General features: G+C 42.1%; 1 protein-coding gene across 4 annotated transcripts in view; it reads right to left on the bottom strand.

Annotated features, from left to right (window-relative positions):
* Positions 1-2,020: 2,020 nt before the first annotated feature.
* LOC125038209 (elongation of very long chain fatty acids protein 6-like) overlaps positions 2,021-13,362 on the bottom strand; it is a 102,955-nt gene continuing 91,613 nt past the window's right edge. For all 4 annotated transcript variants that reach the window (XM_047631618.1, XM_047631615.1, XM_047631617.1 and 1 more), the window contains one exon: positions 2,021-3,886. In XM_047631618.1, coding sequence (XP_047487574.1) covers positions 3,334-3,886 — 553 coding nt within the window. In that variant the 3' untranslated portion in view covers positions 2,021-3,333. The remainder of the gene's footprint in view (positions 3,887-13,362) is intronic.

The following is a 13,362-nucleotide window of genomic DNA, read 5'->3' as shown; positions in this document are numbered from 1 at the left end:
TTTTTCTTCGACCATGATGCAAACAAGGGAAGAAACCAGAATTAAATAAAAATGAAAAAGAAAGGGGAGGGGAGTAGAATTTGAGACTACAGTGCTGAAACTTCATGGTACCTCCTACAAATCAGTTTATTTTCTATTTTTTGTTTTTTTGTTTTTTATCTTTTATAGCATAGCTCAGGAGAACATTATAAATTACACATTGGTTCCTACCAATAGCAATGGATCAGCAATCTACCATTAAGTTAACTGTGACTACCCTCCTAGGAAGCCACACGCATCTGTGTATCTGTGGAAACAGCACTTTGAGCTAGAGAACATCACTGCTACTTTGGAGTATGGCAAGGAGAGTGCTTATCACCCTTGGCTGGGTGGAAGCAGGATCAACTAACACTAGTGCTCTTATGGGGTTAATTTCATATTTCATTTGCAATATTCCACATACTGATATCATTTATTCTGCAACTCCTGAGGCAGAAATATTGCAAGGGAAATCATGACTTTTGTGAAAACATGTACAATGGAGCATAAAAAGTGTGCAGTTATCTGCATTTATGCCACTTTTGTTGCTCACAAAACTGATTGACAAGAAGACAGCTTGATTTCGGGACAAGAAGCTTTGTGCATATACTTGAAAGTCACCACATAATTATTAAACCACAAGAGAGTGATAACTTTTACTCAGACTTCCAAATATGGTTTGGTCTGAAAAAATACCATGTTCAAAAAATATATTACTACTAAGACATTAACACGTCTAAGTTTCTTACAAAATGTATATACTTATTTTGTGCAGACGCCAACTAACAAGGAATGTTTGAAAGAAAAATGAGAAGAATAAGTTGTTGTCAGAAGACTTCACATGTAAATGCAACTTTTTAGAGAGAGATCCTGTAAGCTCAAAACCACCAATTTCACTGGTTATATTTTTAACAAATTATTTTTCAACCTTTAACTACATGTTCTCCAGTTTATAATGCTAAACCTATTTATCAGTTAAGGTTATAATCTAAAGAAATATTTTTTTTTTTTGCTGATATATGAACAGATTACAGTATACAATGCCAAAATAGTACAACCAAAAATATCAGTACAGTAATGATCCACAAATAATTTTCACCAACAAAGGTATTTCAGAAGATCTTTTCATTCTTAATTTCTGAAAATGTAGCCCTTTATAATAAACAGCTTCAATTAAAGTGAACTTATATTTGTGTTTATACCATTAATTTATACCAATACTACTGAATGCTCTATGTTGGATGAAGATTTTGCATTTTAGGAAAGTAAAACTACCAACATTCAGAATAAATAGGAACATCTAGGGAAAACCATAGCAGATTCAGAATATGTTACTAGAAAAATATTTCCTCATAACAAATTTGCAGCCACCTTAACCCTGTGTTACCTTACAATTTTATGAACACCATCTTAAAGATTGCATTAGAAAGCAAAGGCTCTTGCAAGTAAACATATATAAATCAACAACAGAATTATGATGCAATGAGAATCCACCAGATATCAGAATTTCATTAAAAAGCTTTACTAAAAACTCTTGTACATCTACTTTTCTTAGTCTCATTAGTCATTCTAGTATTTCTCACGAAAGTCTAAGCTGATTTTACGGACTTATCTGATACATAACAGTATAATGAAGGTAGACTACCATACCTTTGTGGACTCCAGTTACTTCTCAAGCTTTTAATGAGATCTGTACTGAGACTGCTTGTTTAAATATTTTTTTTTCTCTAATTAAATATGATATATACATGTTTATGATATGATATTTCTTATAATATCATTCATAACTTCGATGCGACATTATAAAATTAGGATTGAGGTATCTTCCGTGAAGGAAATAGCAATGCGGTCAACTCTTACTTGGACATTAGTGCATAGAAAATAAAAGAAATGCGAGAAAACACTGGTTTAATACTGGAATAATGGAATATGACCATTTTACACATAAAACAAAGAATACTTAAAGCCAGTGACCGTTGAAAAGGAGAAAAAAATAATTATACAAGGCGTTCTTCTTTTAGTATTGATACATTACTCGTACAAAAACAGGTGAGACGTAAAGACATTGTCTCACAAACATATTTTTAAAAAAGCAGATGAAAAATACTTAAAAGGCATAAAAAGAAGAAAAAAAACAAAACAGACTGAAGTCATCTCAAAAATAAGATGTATGCCACAAACACTTCCTTGATCAGCACCTACAAATACCTCTCTGACATTATCAAATTAAACATACAAACAAGAAATAACAACATAATATATAAATAACAACCAAAGATAATCATGTAGACAAGGGAATGCATCTGAGAGATCAAAGGAAGACAGAAAGGAGGTGACATTTGGGGAATGTTTTGGCTAAGAAAGGGTTGTCACTTTCGCAGAAGTGTTCATGAAGTTCCTTTTCATGTCATGGGAGAAAAATTACATGAGAAAAAATAAATGAAGGGAGGGGGAAGAAATATGTGAAAATGTAACATTTTCATCAGAAAACATGATGAGTACACTAGAGTTATGGACCCCAAGAATTTGTTCCTCATATCACAACCTGATCAAGTAATCCTTTTTCAGATCAGGACTTGGATTCTCTCTGGGCAATCAGTCACCTGATCAAAAGCATGCAGGATTTTCCAAATATATGTTTTATCTTAAAACATTGACAACAATTAGAATAAGAAATATCAGATTCCAAATAAGAACAGGAAGCAGTAAGAGCATGAACTCCAAAGACAAGGGCTTCATGAAAAATGTAAATACTTTTACTTGTGCATACAACATCCCATACTATGAGATATGGACACCTGACAGTTTATGAAAGAAAGTACAATATTCAAAGATAATATTCAGTATCAGCATTCTAAGAAATTATTCACAATATTCCTCAAATGCATGGAGGGAAGAGAAGATCATACTTTGTAATAACACCATGTAGATCTATCATTATTATCATTAACTGCTGTTTTAAAAATATATTCAAGTTTTGCATTCTATGTTGGATGTTTTTAGCAATACAGTATTCATCTCACTGGTTCATAAGTAAATCTGAAAAGGTGGCATTCAAACTGGCTGCTTGTGTTGATATACCTTTAGTATGAACCAATCATTCAAATATTCTGTTTCCAAACTGCAACAGTCTAGCAGGTGTATTCTAGGGAAAGTCAGAGAATAACTTCTTGCACATTACCATAAATGCTTCTTTTTAAAAAATATTCAAAGGAATTATCAATGGGTGACCACTTTCCTCTATTTCTTTGTGAGACAGACATACAACTATTGAAATGTGACATCCTATTAACCCAAAGCTTAACCTGCAAGTGGTTATTCCACTTTGCCTTTTGTGCTTTTGCCTTCATAGGCCAAGGAGCCTTTCTTGTCTTGTGCAGCTCCAACCTGCTTCTCGCTTTTGACAACATAGGCACGGCAGAAGAAGTGTGCGAACAGGACGAAGTATGAGATGTACATTAGGAGGGAAATCTTGATGTTGTCGTAAGAGACATGGCACTCGTTGCCTGCCTGCTTCACCTGGTAGGCCCAGATGTTGACGGCGGCACCCATGACCATCTGAGCTAGCTGTGCAGTGGTGATTCCCATGGAGATCCAGCGTGGGACACGGAACTTGAGAGCCTTGAGGGCATAGTAGCTGTACATGACACTGTGGACCAAGTAGTTCATGCAGACAAACCAGCGGGCAGTGGCAATGTAGTCGGAATAGGAATACCAGGCGTAGAGCAGGACGGTAACATGGTGGTACCAGTGGAGGAAGATCAGTGGCTGCTTCCTCAGGACAATGAATACTGTGTCGCCCAGCTCAGGAACCTTGCTCAGGGTAAACATCCAGTTCCAGAAACCTCCCACTCGGTTGTCCAGGAAACTGAAAAAAGCATATCAGAAATTAGTGAAACATTCCTTCTTCCTCCTCTTTGTGCTAATTTTTTTAACTTTAATTTTCACTGACTTATGCATAAAATTGAAAGATCAAACAAAAACAATGTAGCAATATGCTATCTGATTACCATCTATATCATGTTCTTTTTTGATTTTTAAAGCATATCATATAGAGCAATAGTTTCCTACAGTCTTATTCATTTGGATATTTTCTTTAGTTTATATCTGCATTATAAAACAATGTAAAATCTCATCATTCCTTCACCATCTACCTACCACTTACCATGCCAATCCACCAACAACCTATATGAATAAGCCACACACTATGAAACAAACCAAAACAGGGAATAACCCATATCAATCAAATTACATTCTTCATCATTCACACAGAATCACCCCCTTCTTTCACATCTCATACAGTGGCATTGATCTGCAACTGTACAATACCTACCTTATCTCCATTTTATCAGTTTTCCTCGTCGTTCTGCCTCGTTATTAATCAAAAGAAAATTCAACATTATCTGAGGGGGGAAGGGGGGAGGGGGGGATCATGGGCTTTTACCCTCAGCTTTTTTAACTTTCTTAATTATTATACTTCAATATCCTAAAATAACTTTAAATATTACTTCTTCTTCATCTGCACGTGTCATAAAATTAAACTGAGGTAATTTTGCATGCTTCGAGCCATCTGTACCATCGAAAAAATAAGACTAAAACAATTGCTGGAAATTACCTACAACCCTAACCTCTCCTCCCTCATATCCTGTCTATTCCACCCCTAATAAAACCTCTGCCACTCATTCTAAAAGCCGAACTATCATATCAAAGTAAAAGAACAGTCAACAAACTAAACTCGACGCGCAGTGAGAAACCACACACTTTCCCTAATTTATAACGCGACCTGTCAAATTACTATAAAATATTTCTCTCGCGTATTGATTATGGCGATGCCGGTCAATTGGCACTCTCGATCCTACATCGTATGATAAGTTCCTTTCGAATAGCAGCGGTTTCTTCTATTTTCTGATTATTCCCAATTATCTTTCTTTCTTTTCTTCATACTTTCACTTATTTCCAGTCGCTAGCTTTCAAATATCGACAAGAAAATGTGTGCTTATCGCATAAACTAGAATACATGTACCATTTTCAGGTAATAAATGATAAAATATTTTGGAAATTAATAGCATGAAATAAATCATAATACCGTGCAAATAAAAAGACATCAAAACTAGTAAACAATAGCGTAGTGACCGCATCTCGCTCTTGATCAATAAACGTAATAAGGATAAATATAGATGTAAGTGAAAACAATAAATAAATAACTGATATGGGAGAAAGAATCCAGGGCGATGAAACCATAAAAACATATTGATCAATTATGAAATTGATCCTTCCCAAAAGGAACATGACATACCCAGAATCATATTGAAAAAAAAAAAAAACTTATAAAGTATTCAACTAAATAAATATATAATTCAAATCAATCTCAATTAATGTATAGAGTCCGAGCTCCAAAGGTAACATATGAAAAAAAAATATATATATATACACAAATATACCTATATAATATAGTTCTAGTTCTGAGAAACCATGTGAAGAGTGCCAAGTTTAAATTAAAAAAAAAAAAAAAAATCCCAAATCAGAAAACACATAATAATATCTAGAAGAAATCAAACTGACAAAAAAAGAACCCGGAAAACAGAAAAAAAAAAAACTCGAAAGCCAAAGGAAATGGCGGAAGAACCCACGAGGTGAAGGACAACGACCACATCTATTTGACGCAGTGCAGGCAGCCTACACAGCGAGACCCACGATTTCTTGTAGTAGGACGGCACCAGGAAGTGACAAGGCTTATTCTTCAATAATACTTTGAGATGAGAAACTTTTACTAAAATGCGAAGGGTGTGTGCAGCCCGGTCTACCAAGTAAGCCATGAAAATAATATCGCCACTGGCCTCGCCTTCACCTTATGAGACGGGAAAGGAAATCCGATCATTTGTCGTACTGACAAAGATTTTCCTGATTTTTTTCCTCACTGGATTTTGTCTACCTTCTCCTTTTGTGATTTATTCCTCCTGTCCACGAGGTCCTCTTTGTCTAATGCATCGAGATATTCTGGGAAGAGAATCGAAGGTTCCAACCGGAGGAAAGCAAAGGCCACAGATAGCATACTGGGGCCGCCTATTAAAGATTATATTGGGATTCACTGCGTCAACCCTTTCTCAAATTCGATTTGATTTGACTTATTCATCAACATAGTCTAATACCTATCATTCCTGAACTTAAAATGAACCTCAGTATATGGGTCCTCGGAGAGCTATTCTTTCGCCTGCCATTAAACATGCGACTGCTCATCCCTGAAATCCGTTTCGATTAAAATTGAAAACTTAAATCAACTTAACCGTTAACCGCAACGGCAAATATAAGCCACGCAATCAAATTGCTCATCATCCATTTCTCTAGCGTCCACCTTCCATCAGGCGGGAATCGCGACCCCAGAACCGAAACGCCAAAGCGCCGACCGCGCCATGAGCGAGGGGCATCGGCGAGACCGTGCCATGAGAGTCCATAACCATTATGGGACGATGCCGTGCTCCAGGGGATGTCCATGACCTGCCTAACGATGAAATAAACTGGAGAAAAAGAAAAGAAAACCCCTAAACTATATCGGAAGCTATAAAAGGCATATCACCATGCAAGGCGCACCGCGATACGATTTATATCGGAAACCAATCCGTTGCTATTTGAGAAATATCAAGGCAAGAATCCCGCATCATTTCGATTCGAAACTGCACCAAGCAGAAAACCTGATCAAAAAGCTAATGCTTAAAATATCGTCGAAAGGGATAAAACAACACAGAAAATATACCCATGAAAGTTAACGATTATAATAATAATGAAAACTACCGCAGCTTACGTTACAATCGATGCGTCTCCGTGGCGACGGGAACACAAGGGACAGACGAGCGCTTAAGTAGATGAAACATGACAGATGATGTTCAGCTGAAACGTGATACTCCGACACCTGCGAGAACGACACCACAACAGGCACACGAAAGGTCATTAGCCTTTGTTTCCGTTCGATTTTCTTGCAATGCGAGGGAAACGAGGGCGCTGAGATCCTCACGGCGGCCCTATTAGACCGAACGTAGCTTGGGGAACTAAGAATGCCGATTTTTTTTTTTTTTCTTTTAAGAGTGAGCTGTTATTTACGATGCTCGACAACTTTTCTCTTTTATTTTGTTAAAAGGACAGCCGAACTGTTTGAAAAATATTTGTCAGATCGGGTACACGTATATACAGCACACACACACGCACGCAGCCGCGCAGACACGCAGACGCAGACGCAGACGCACACACACACACACACACACACACACACACACACACACACACACACACACACACACACACACACACACACACACACACACGCACGCACGCACACGCACACACACACACACTCACACACTCACACACTCACACACTCACACACTCACACACTCACACACTCACTCACTCACACACACTATTATACGAAGATAATGACGTCCGGATTTACCATTCCTTTCGGAGAGTACGGAGAGGAGGGAGAAGGAGAATGATGATAGAATAATGAAATAATGGAAGAGGAAACAAGAATAAGGACAAAATATGTATGGATGGCGAGATGATAAACGCTGGAGAAGGTAGAGTGAGAAAAAAAGATGGAGAAAGCAGAATAGAAGAGGAGTTATAACAAAACAGGGAGGAGGAGGAGAAGGAAACATATATGAAAGTAAGAAGGAAGAAAACGGAAGCTGCAGAGGCTAGGAAAGTGTTGCCTGTAACGTCCTTAGCTCTCTATCAATTATAATGTAAGGAGGACCGACCCCAGGCTATATATGGCTTCTAGGGTTCCTCTCTTCTCCTCTCCCCTCTTCTCCTCTTTTTCTTACCCTGTATCCTATCTATATCTTTTGCCTCTTTCTCTGTTCTCCTTTCTCTCCGTTACCGTCTCTCACACTCTCACTTTCTCTCTCTCTCTCTCTCTCTCTCTCTCTCTCTCTCTCTCTCTCTCTCTCTCTCTCTCTCTCTCTCTCTCTCTCTCTCTCTCCCAATCTCGCTCTCCTAAAGGTTATTATAAAAGGATGATCAGAAAGCCTTTGTCTCTTACATTCGCAACAACAGCGGCAAATGAACTTCAAACAACTTCAACAACAATAACAACAGTGACACCAGCTCTGCCAGCAAGTGTCAGTTGCAGCAGACTCCGCGGCGGGATAGGGCAGGTTATTGCCAATCAAAGCGTGCCACGTGGTTCCCTGACAGACCGTGGCACCAGGTGGGAAGGCTTTCGGCGTGAGTCACGCAAGTGTCACGAGCGAGCGAGCGATTGGCGTGCGCGCCAGACCACGCGGCGGCAGCGGTGGAGGCGGCGGTGGAAGCGGCGCCTCGCGGGTGTGGCCTCAACACGCCACACCTGACCTACGCGCCACGAACAACGGGTAATGAATGGCTTCATCAATAATTGGGTTGATAAAGCCACCTACAAGGAGTGTATGGGGAGAGGAGAGGGAGTGAGAAGGGAGGGGGGAGGGGGACAGCGAAATCCTCCCCCCTTCCTGGTGCCATGATGAGCCGTAAACTGCTGCCAGATTGTCTTCGATAGCGTAGACACGCCCCCTCCCCCACCCACCCGACCTTAAGGTTTATTGCCATTAACACCGCCATTCCACGGTAATCAAGCTTTCATTAAGGGCAACAGAGCACATGGCACCAAGGCGCATCTGGCTGGCAGCAGAACCCTCCGAACGCGCTCTCCACAAGTGCTCTCGAAGCGCCGCGCTCTCGACCTCCCATTGGAAACGACAAACATTCGAGGCAACTCGCTTCCCGCTACCACGGCCTGCGGACACTCCCTTCCGCCGCTGATGACTCATAATTGACTCATTATCACCCCTTACTCGCCATCGCCTCCTCTCTTCCCGCCGTCGACATCAAACCACCTCATCTCCCACAACCGCAGCTGCTACTCAGGACGCCGCTGCAATGTCCGGCCGCGGGACGCAGCGCGGCCAAGAGAGAGGCACAAAATCCGAACGAAATCCCTCTACCTCCCGGGCCCACACTTTCCCAGACGGCCAAGGGAAATCAAATTCGAAATCCAAGTTGATCGTCTTAGGCGCGACAGCCGAGCGAGGCGACGACGCCGACCAGGAGCGCCGCCTTAAGCCTACTCCCGCCCGCGAGGCTTGGCAGGGCCGCCCACGCAACCGCCCTTGCCCTCTCAGGCCTCTGATCAATACCACTCTCGTCACTACACAAACGCCTACGAGACTTCAGCTAAAACTGTTAAAGGAACTGTGTAGGTCCTATTAAACATGGTATCCACTGTGAAAGAGATATATAGCGAGACATTTTCCAACTTCAACATGAATATGCTGTTCCCTCAGAGTCAAGACTCCTCATTTACAACTATCTGAGCACATGCAGTGTATTCTAACGCACGTACGCGGACATTCACAAACCTACACATGCACGCGCACGCCCACCTCCTTCTATACCTCTTGCAGTCTTTACTCAGCAATCCTACGAAGGATATTAACCGGAAAAACAAAATAACAAACAAAATGAAAATACAGCATAGTATGGAATGACATAAACTGCAGCTCCAGGCCGCCCGTCACCTCGAGCCTCCCTCACATCTTCGCTCGGCCTTCACATCTTGGCCTGTCACGCTGGCCGGTATAACTCCGCCCCTTATCTCACATCCTGGTCGGCGCCCATTGCGTAAGACCCCTTATCGATGCTGATAAAGTATCAGTCGCCGATCACGTGAAGACGGACGAGCCGACGTTGGCACGGTTTCCTGCTTGTCAAGGTCTTCACTCGGCGGGGGCTCGACCTTCAAAATCGAGCTCGGTCAGCACAGGCGTCCACCCAATTACTCACGGCCATCCTTCATCCCCGCCTCCACCCTTCACTCTCGCCATCCACCCCCTTCTTCCCCAGCTCGTCCTCGCGCCCTCCAAGACAAGGAAGGATGGGCGTCTTCGATGAAACATTGATAGATTATTGACCTAAGGGTGACAGGCCGGTTTCTATGCCCACCAAACACTGGCCGGATAAATGCTCAATTTCATTATCTATCCAATTACGAAACTTATCAATTATTACTTAACATTACCATACGGGGGATCCCTTTCAATGACTGATTAATTATGAGAAAACCTAAATGTCAACTCTTCAAGAAACAAAGGCAGTCCCATTCTAGACATGCTGGCGGCTTGATATGTTCAGTTGTTCACGTCTTATGAACATAACAAGACGGCCTCGATTACGGTTCCTTTCTAAATTCCTTTCACGTTCTTCTGGTTGCAGTTCAACGCCCTTGAAACTTACCTGGGGGACCGAGCTGGGCCATCGCGGGTCACACGTGAGATCAAAGGCAATAAACAGACATGAACACACGCTAATTTTCATATTTACTCTCGTTCATTCGCTCATTCGTTCTCTCTCCTACACGCACTCTCCCTCCTTCTCTCTCTCTCTCTCTCTCTCTCTCTCTCTCTCTCTCTCTCTCTCTCTCTCTCTCTCTCTCTCTCTCTCTCTCTCTCTCTCTCTCTCTCTCTCCCCGTTGCCCAATACTTATGAACCAACTGCTCGCCAGACGACACTCACCTGCAAAGAAAAAGAAAAACAGATCGAATCAGCAAATCATATTACAGGCCGGGACTTATGCTCAATATATTGACACAGGAGGCGACGAGGGCGGCTGCGACTGAACGCGAGCCGGAAAACCCCAGGAAGAAGACTATGTACAGAAGGCTCGGGATGATGAGTTTAGCTTTTGCAGTTGGGGGCAGAGGACTTTAGGGGGCCACTTTTTATCTACATTGTATTATACAGTATACCTCTATATACATATATATACATATATAATGTATAATAAACATATACATACACATTTATATACATATACATATATATATACATACACACGCATATATATACATATACATATATATACAAATATATATATATATATATATATATAAATATATATATCTATATGTATATAAATATATATATATATAAATATATATCTATATGTATATAAATATAAATATATATATATAAATATATATATATATATATATATCTATATGTATATATATATATATATATATATGAGCCAGGGGAGTGAGAAAGAAACGAGAGAGAGAGAGAGAGAGAAAGTGGGCTTTCCTCTCTGACCTCTCTTCCTTCTCGCCCCGCCTTCCCTCCCCCTCTCCCCCCCCCTCCTCCTTCAGGCAGGTCGAGGGGGCGCGGGGGAGGGGGGGGGGGGCACAACAAAAGCCAATCTGCAGCTCCCGATCCAAAAACAAGCAGAGGGGAATCAAGCAGAGACTTGCATAAATAAAGGCTATTTCACAACCATAATAAATCACTTTTTTTCAGACAAGAAAGCAGGGGATCTAGATACCGAAGTCACATTCTACGTACAACATAAAGGATGTAATAAAATGGGGTCAGACTTACAGGAATGATAATAGTGGAATCAATAATAGTAATAATAATCATGGACAAGAGGATCACAGGCAAAAAGAAACTGCTAAATAATCCTATATATAAGTAATGAAGTGTCTACAGCCATTTCTACGTGGGAATCAACTGCAACAGCCACACACCGGGACCTTCGACTACACTCATGACAGATACTAAACACAAAATCTCTAATATTTTGTCGATATTTTTTCCCCCTGTTTCCTAGATGGCACTTTGCCCGACCTGAAGGTGACAGCGTGGAGGAAGAGGAAGAACTGGAGGAGGGGAGGAGGGGAGGAGGGGAGGAGGGGAGGGGAGGAGGGGAGGAGGGGAGGGGAGGAGGAGGAGAAGGAGGGGGGGAGAGGAGAAGGAGGAGGAGGAGGAGGAAAAGGAGGAGGAGGAGGAAAAGGAGGAGGAGGAGGAGGAAAAGGAGGAGGAGGAGGAGGAAAAGGAGGAGGAGGAGGAGGAGGAGGAGGAGTGAGGAGGAGGAAAAGGAGGAGGAGGAGGAAAAGGAGGAGGAGGAGGAAAAGGAGGAGGAGGAGGAGGAGGAGGAGGAGGAAAAGGAGGAGGAGGAGGAAAAGGAGGAGGAGGAGGAAAAGGAGGAGGAGGAGGAAAAGGAGGAGGAGGAGGAAAAGAAGGAGGAGGAGGAAAAGGATGAGGAGGAGGAGGTAGAGAAGAAGGAGGAGGAGGAGCAAGAAAAAGAAGAAGAGAAGGAAGAGGAGCAAGAAGAAGAAGAAGAAAAAGAAGAAGAAGAAGAGGAGGACGAGCAGGAAGAGGGTGAGGAAGAAGAAGAGGATGAAGGACGAAGTGGAGAAGAAGAAAGAAGAAGAGCATGAGGAAGAGGAAGAGGAGGATGAGGAAGAGGAGGAGGACGAAGTGGAGAAGAAGAAAGAAGAAGAGCATGAGGAAGAGGAAGAGGAGTAGGAGGAAAAAGAAAAGGAGGAAGAAGAAAAGGAGCAAGAGGAGGGGGCAAGACGTGCCCTCTGGTGCCCTAGTTCACAAAACGGTTCCTTCAGCAACAAACCGGAAGTCTCCCAATGAAACGAACTCATCTGTAGGATCCAAGTTCAAGGAATATCTATCAGACCGACAGACAAAAAGAACAAATCAAATTCAGAAAGAGAAAAACGCGCGAATAATGACAGTTACCCACGAAAACGTCACATAGGATATCAGGACAGGATATGATAAACGGAAAGGATGTGGGACGTCTGTTTTCCTTTGTGAAATTGTGAGTGAGTGGGTGAGTGGGTGGGTGTGTGGGGGTGAGTATGAGTAAATAGATGAGTGAGCGTATGAGTTTAAGTGTAAGTGTAATTGTGATTGTGAGTGTGAGTGTGAGTGAGTGTGTGTGCGTGTGCGTGTGCGTGTGCGTGTGCGTGTGCGTGTGCGTGTGCGTGTGTGCGTGTGCGTGTGCGTGTGCGTGCGCGTGTGCGTGTGCGCATACATGCGAGTGCATGTTTTCAAGTGAACGTGCGAGCGAATAACAATGCTAGAGCAGCATGTATGCGCGTACAAGGCGTGTAAGAGCGTGCTCTCCTCCCTCGGGCAAGTCGTAACCTAAACGAATCCCTTTCGCAAAAGGCGATTAAAACAATAAGAGGAGTAAGTATTCACAATCCTCTCGTTTTGGTCACGCTCGTTGCACCGGCCGGAGTGAGCGAGAGTGAGGGAGCAAGCATGACATTGAAAGAGTGATTGAGACTGATTGAGTGGGGGGGGGGAAGGGTGAGCGTAAATCAGTACGAGTGAGTGTGAGAATCAGCAAGTGTGTCAGTAACTATGAGTAAGTGTGAATACGAGTGACTGTCAGTATGAGTGAGTTATCGGAGTGTGAGTAAGTGGGTAAGTAATTGAGTGAAGGGAGGCTGCAGCCGTGTTCTGCCCCTGCAATGCAATGCAAAATCCAGCTGGTATGTATGTGAGGCAGAA

This window comes from Penaeus chinensis, chromosome 24 (genome assembly GCF_019202785.1).
Source record: "Penaeus chinensis breed Huanghai No. 1 chromosome 24, ASM1920278v2, whole genome shotgun sequence".
Classification (NCBI taxonomy): Eukaryota; Metazoa; Arthropoda; class Malacostraca; order Decapoda; family Penaeidae; genus Penaeus; species Penaeus chinensis.
The sequence above is the reverse complement of the archived record's forward strand: the minus strand, read 5'-3'. Positions and strand labels throughout refer to the sequence as shown.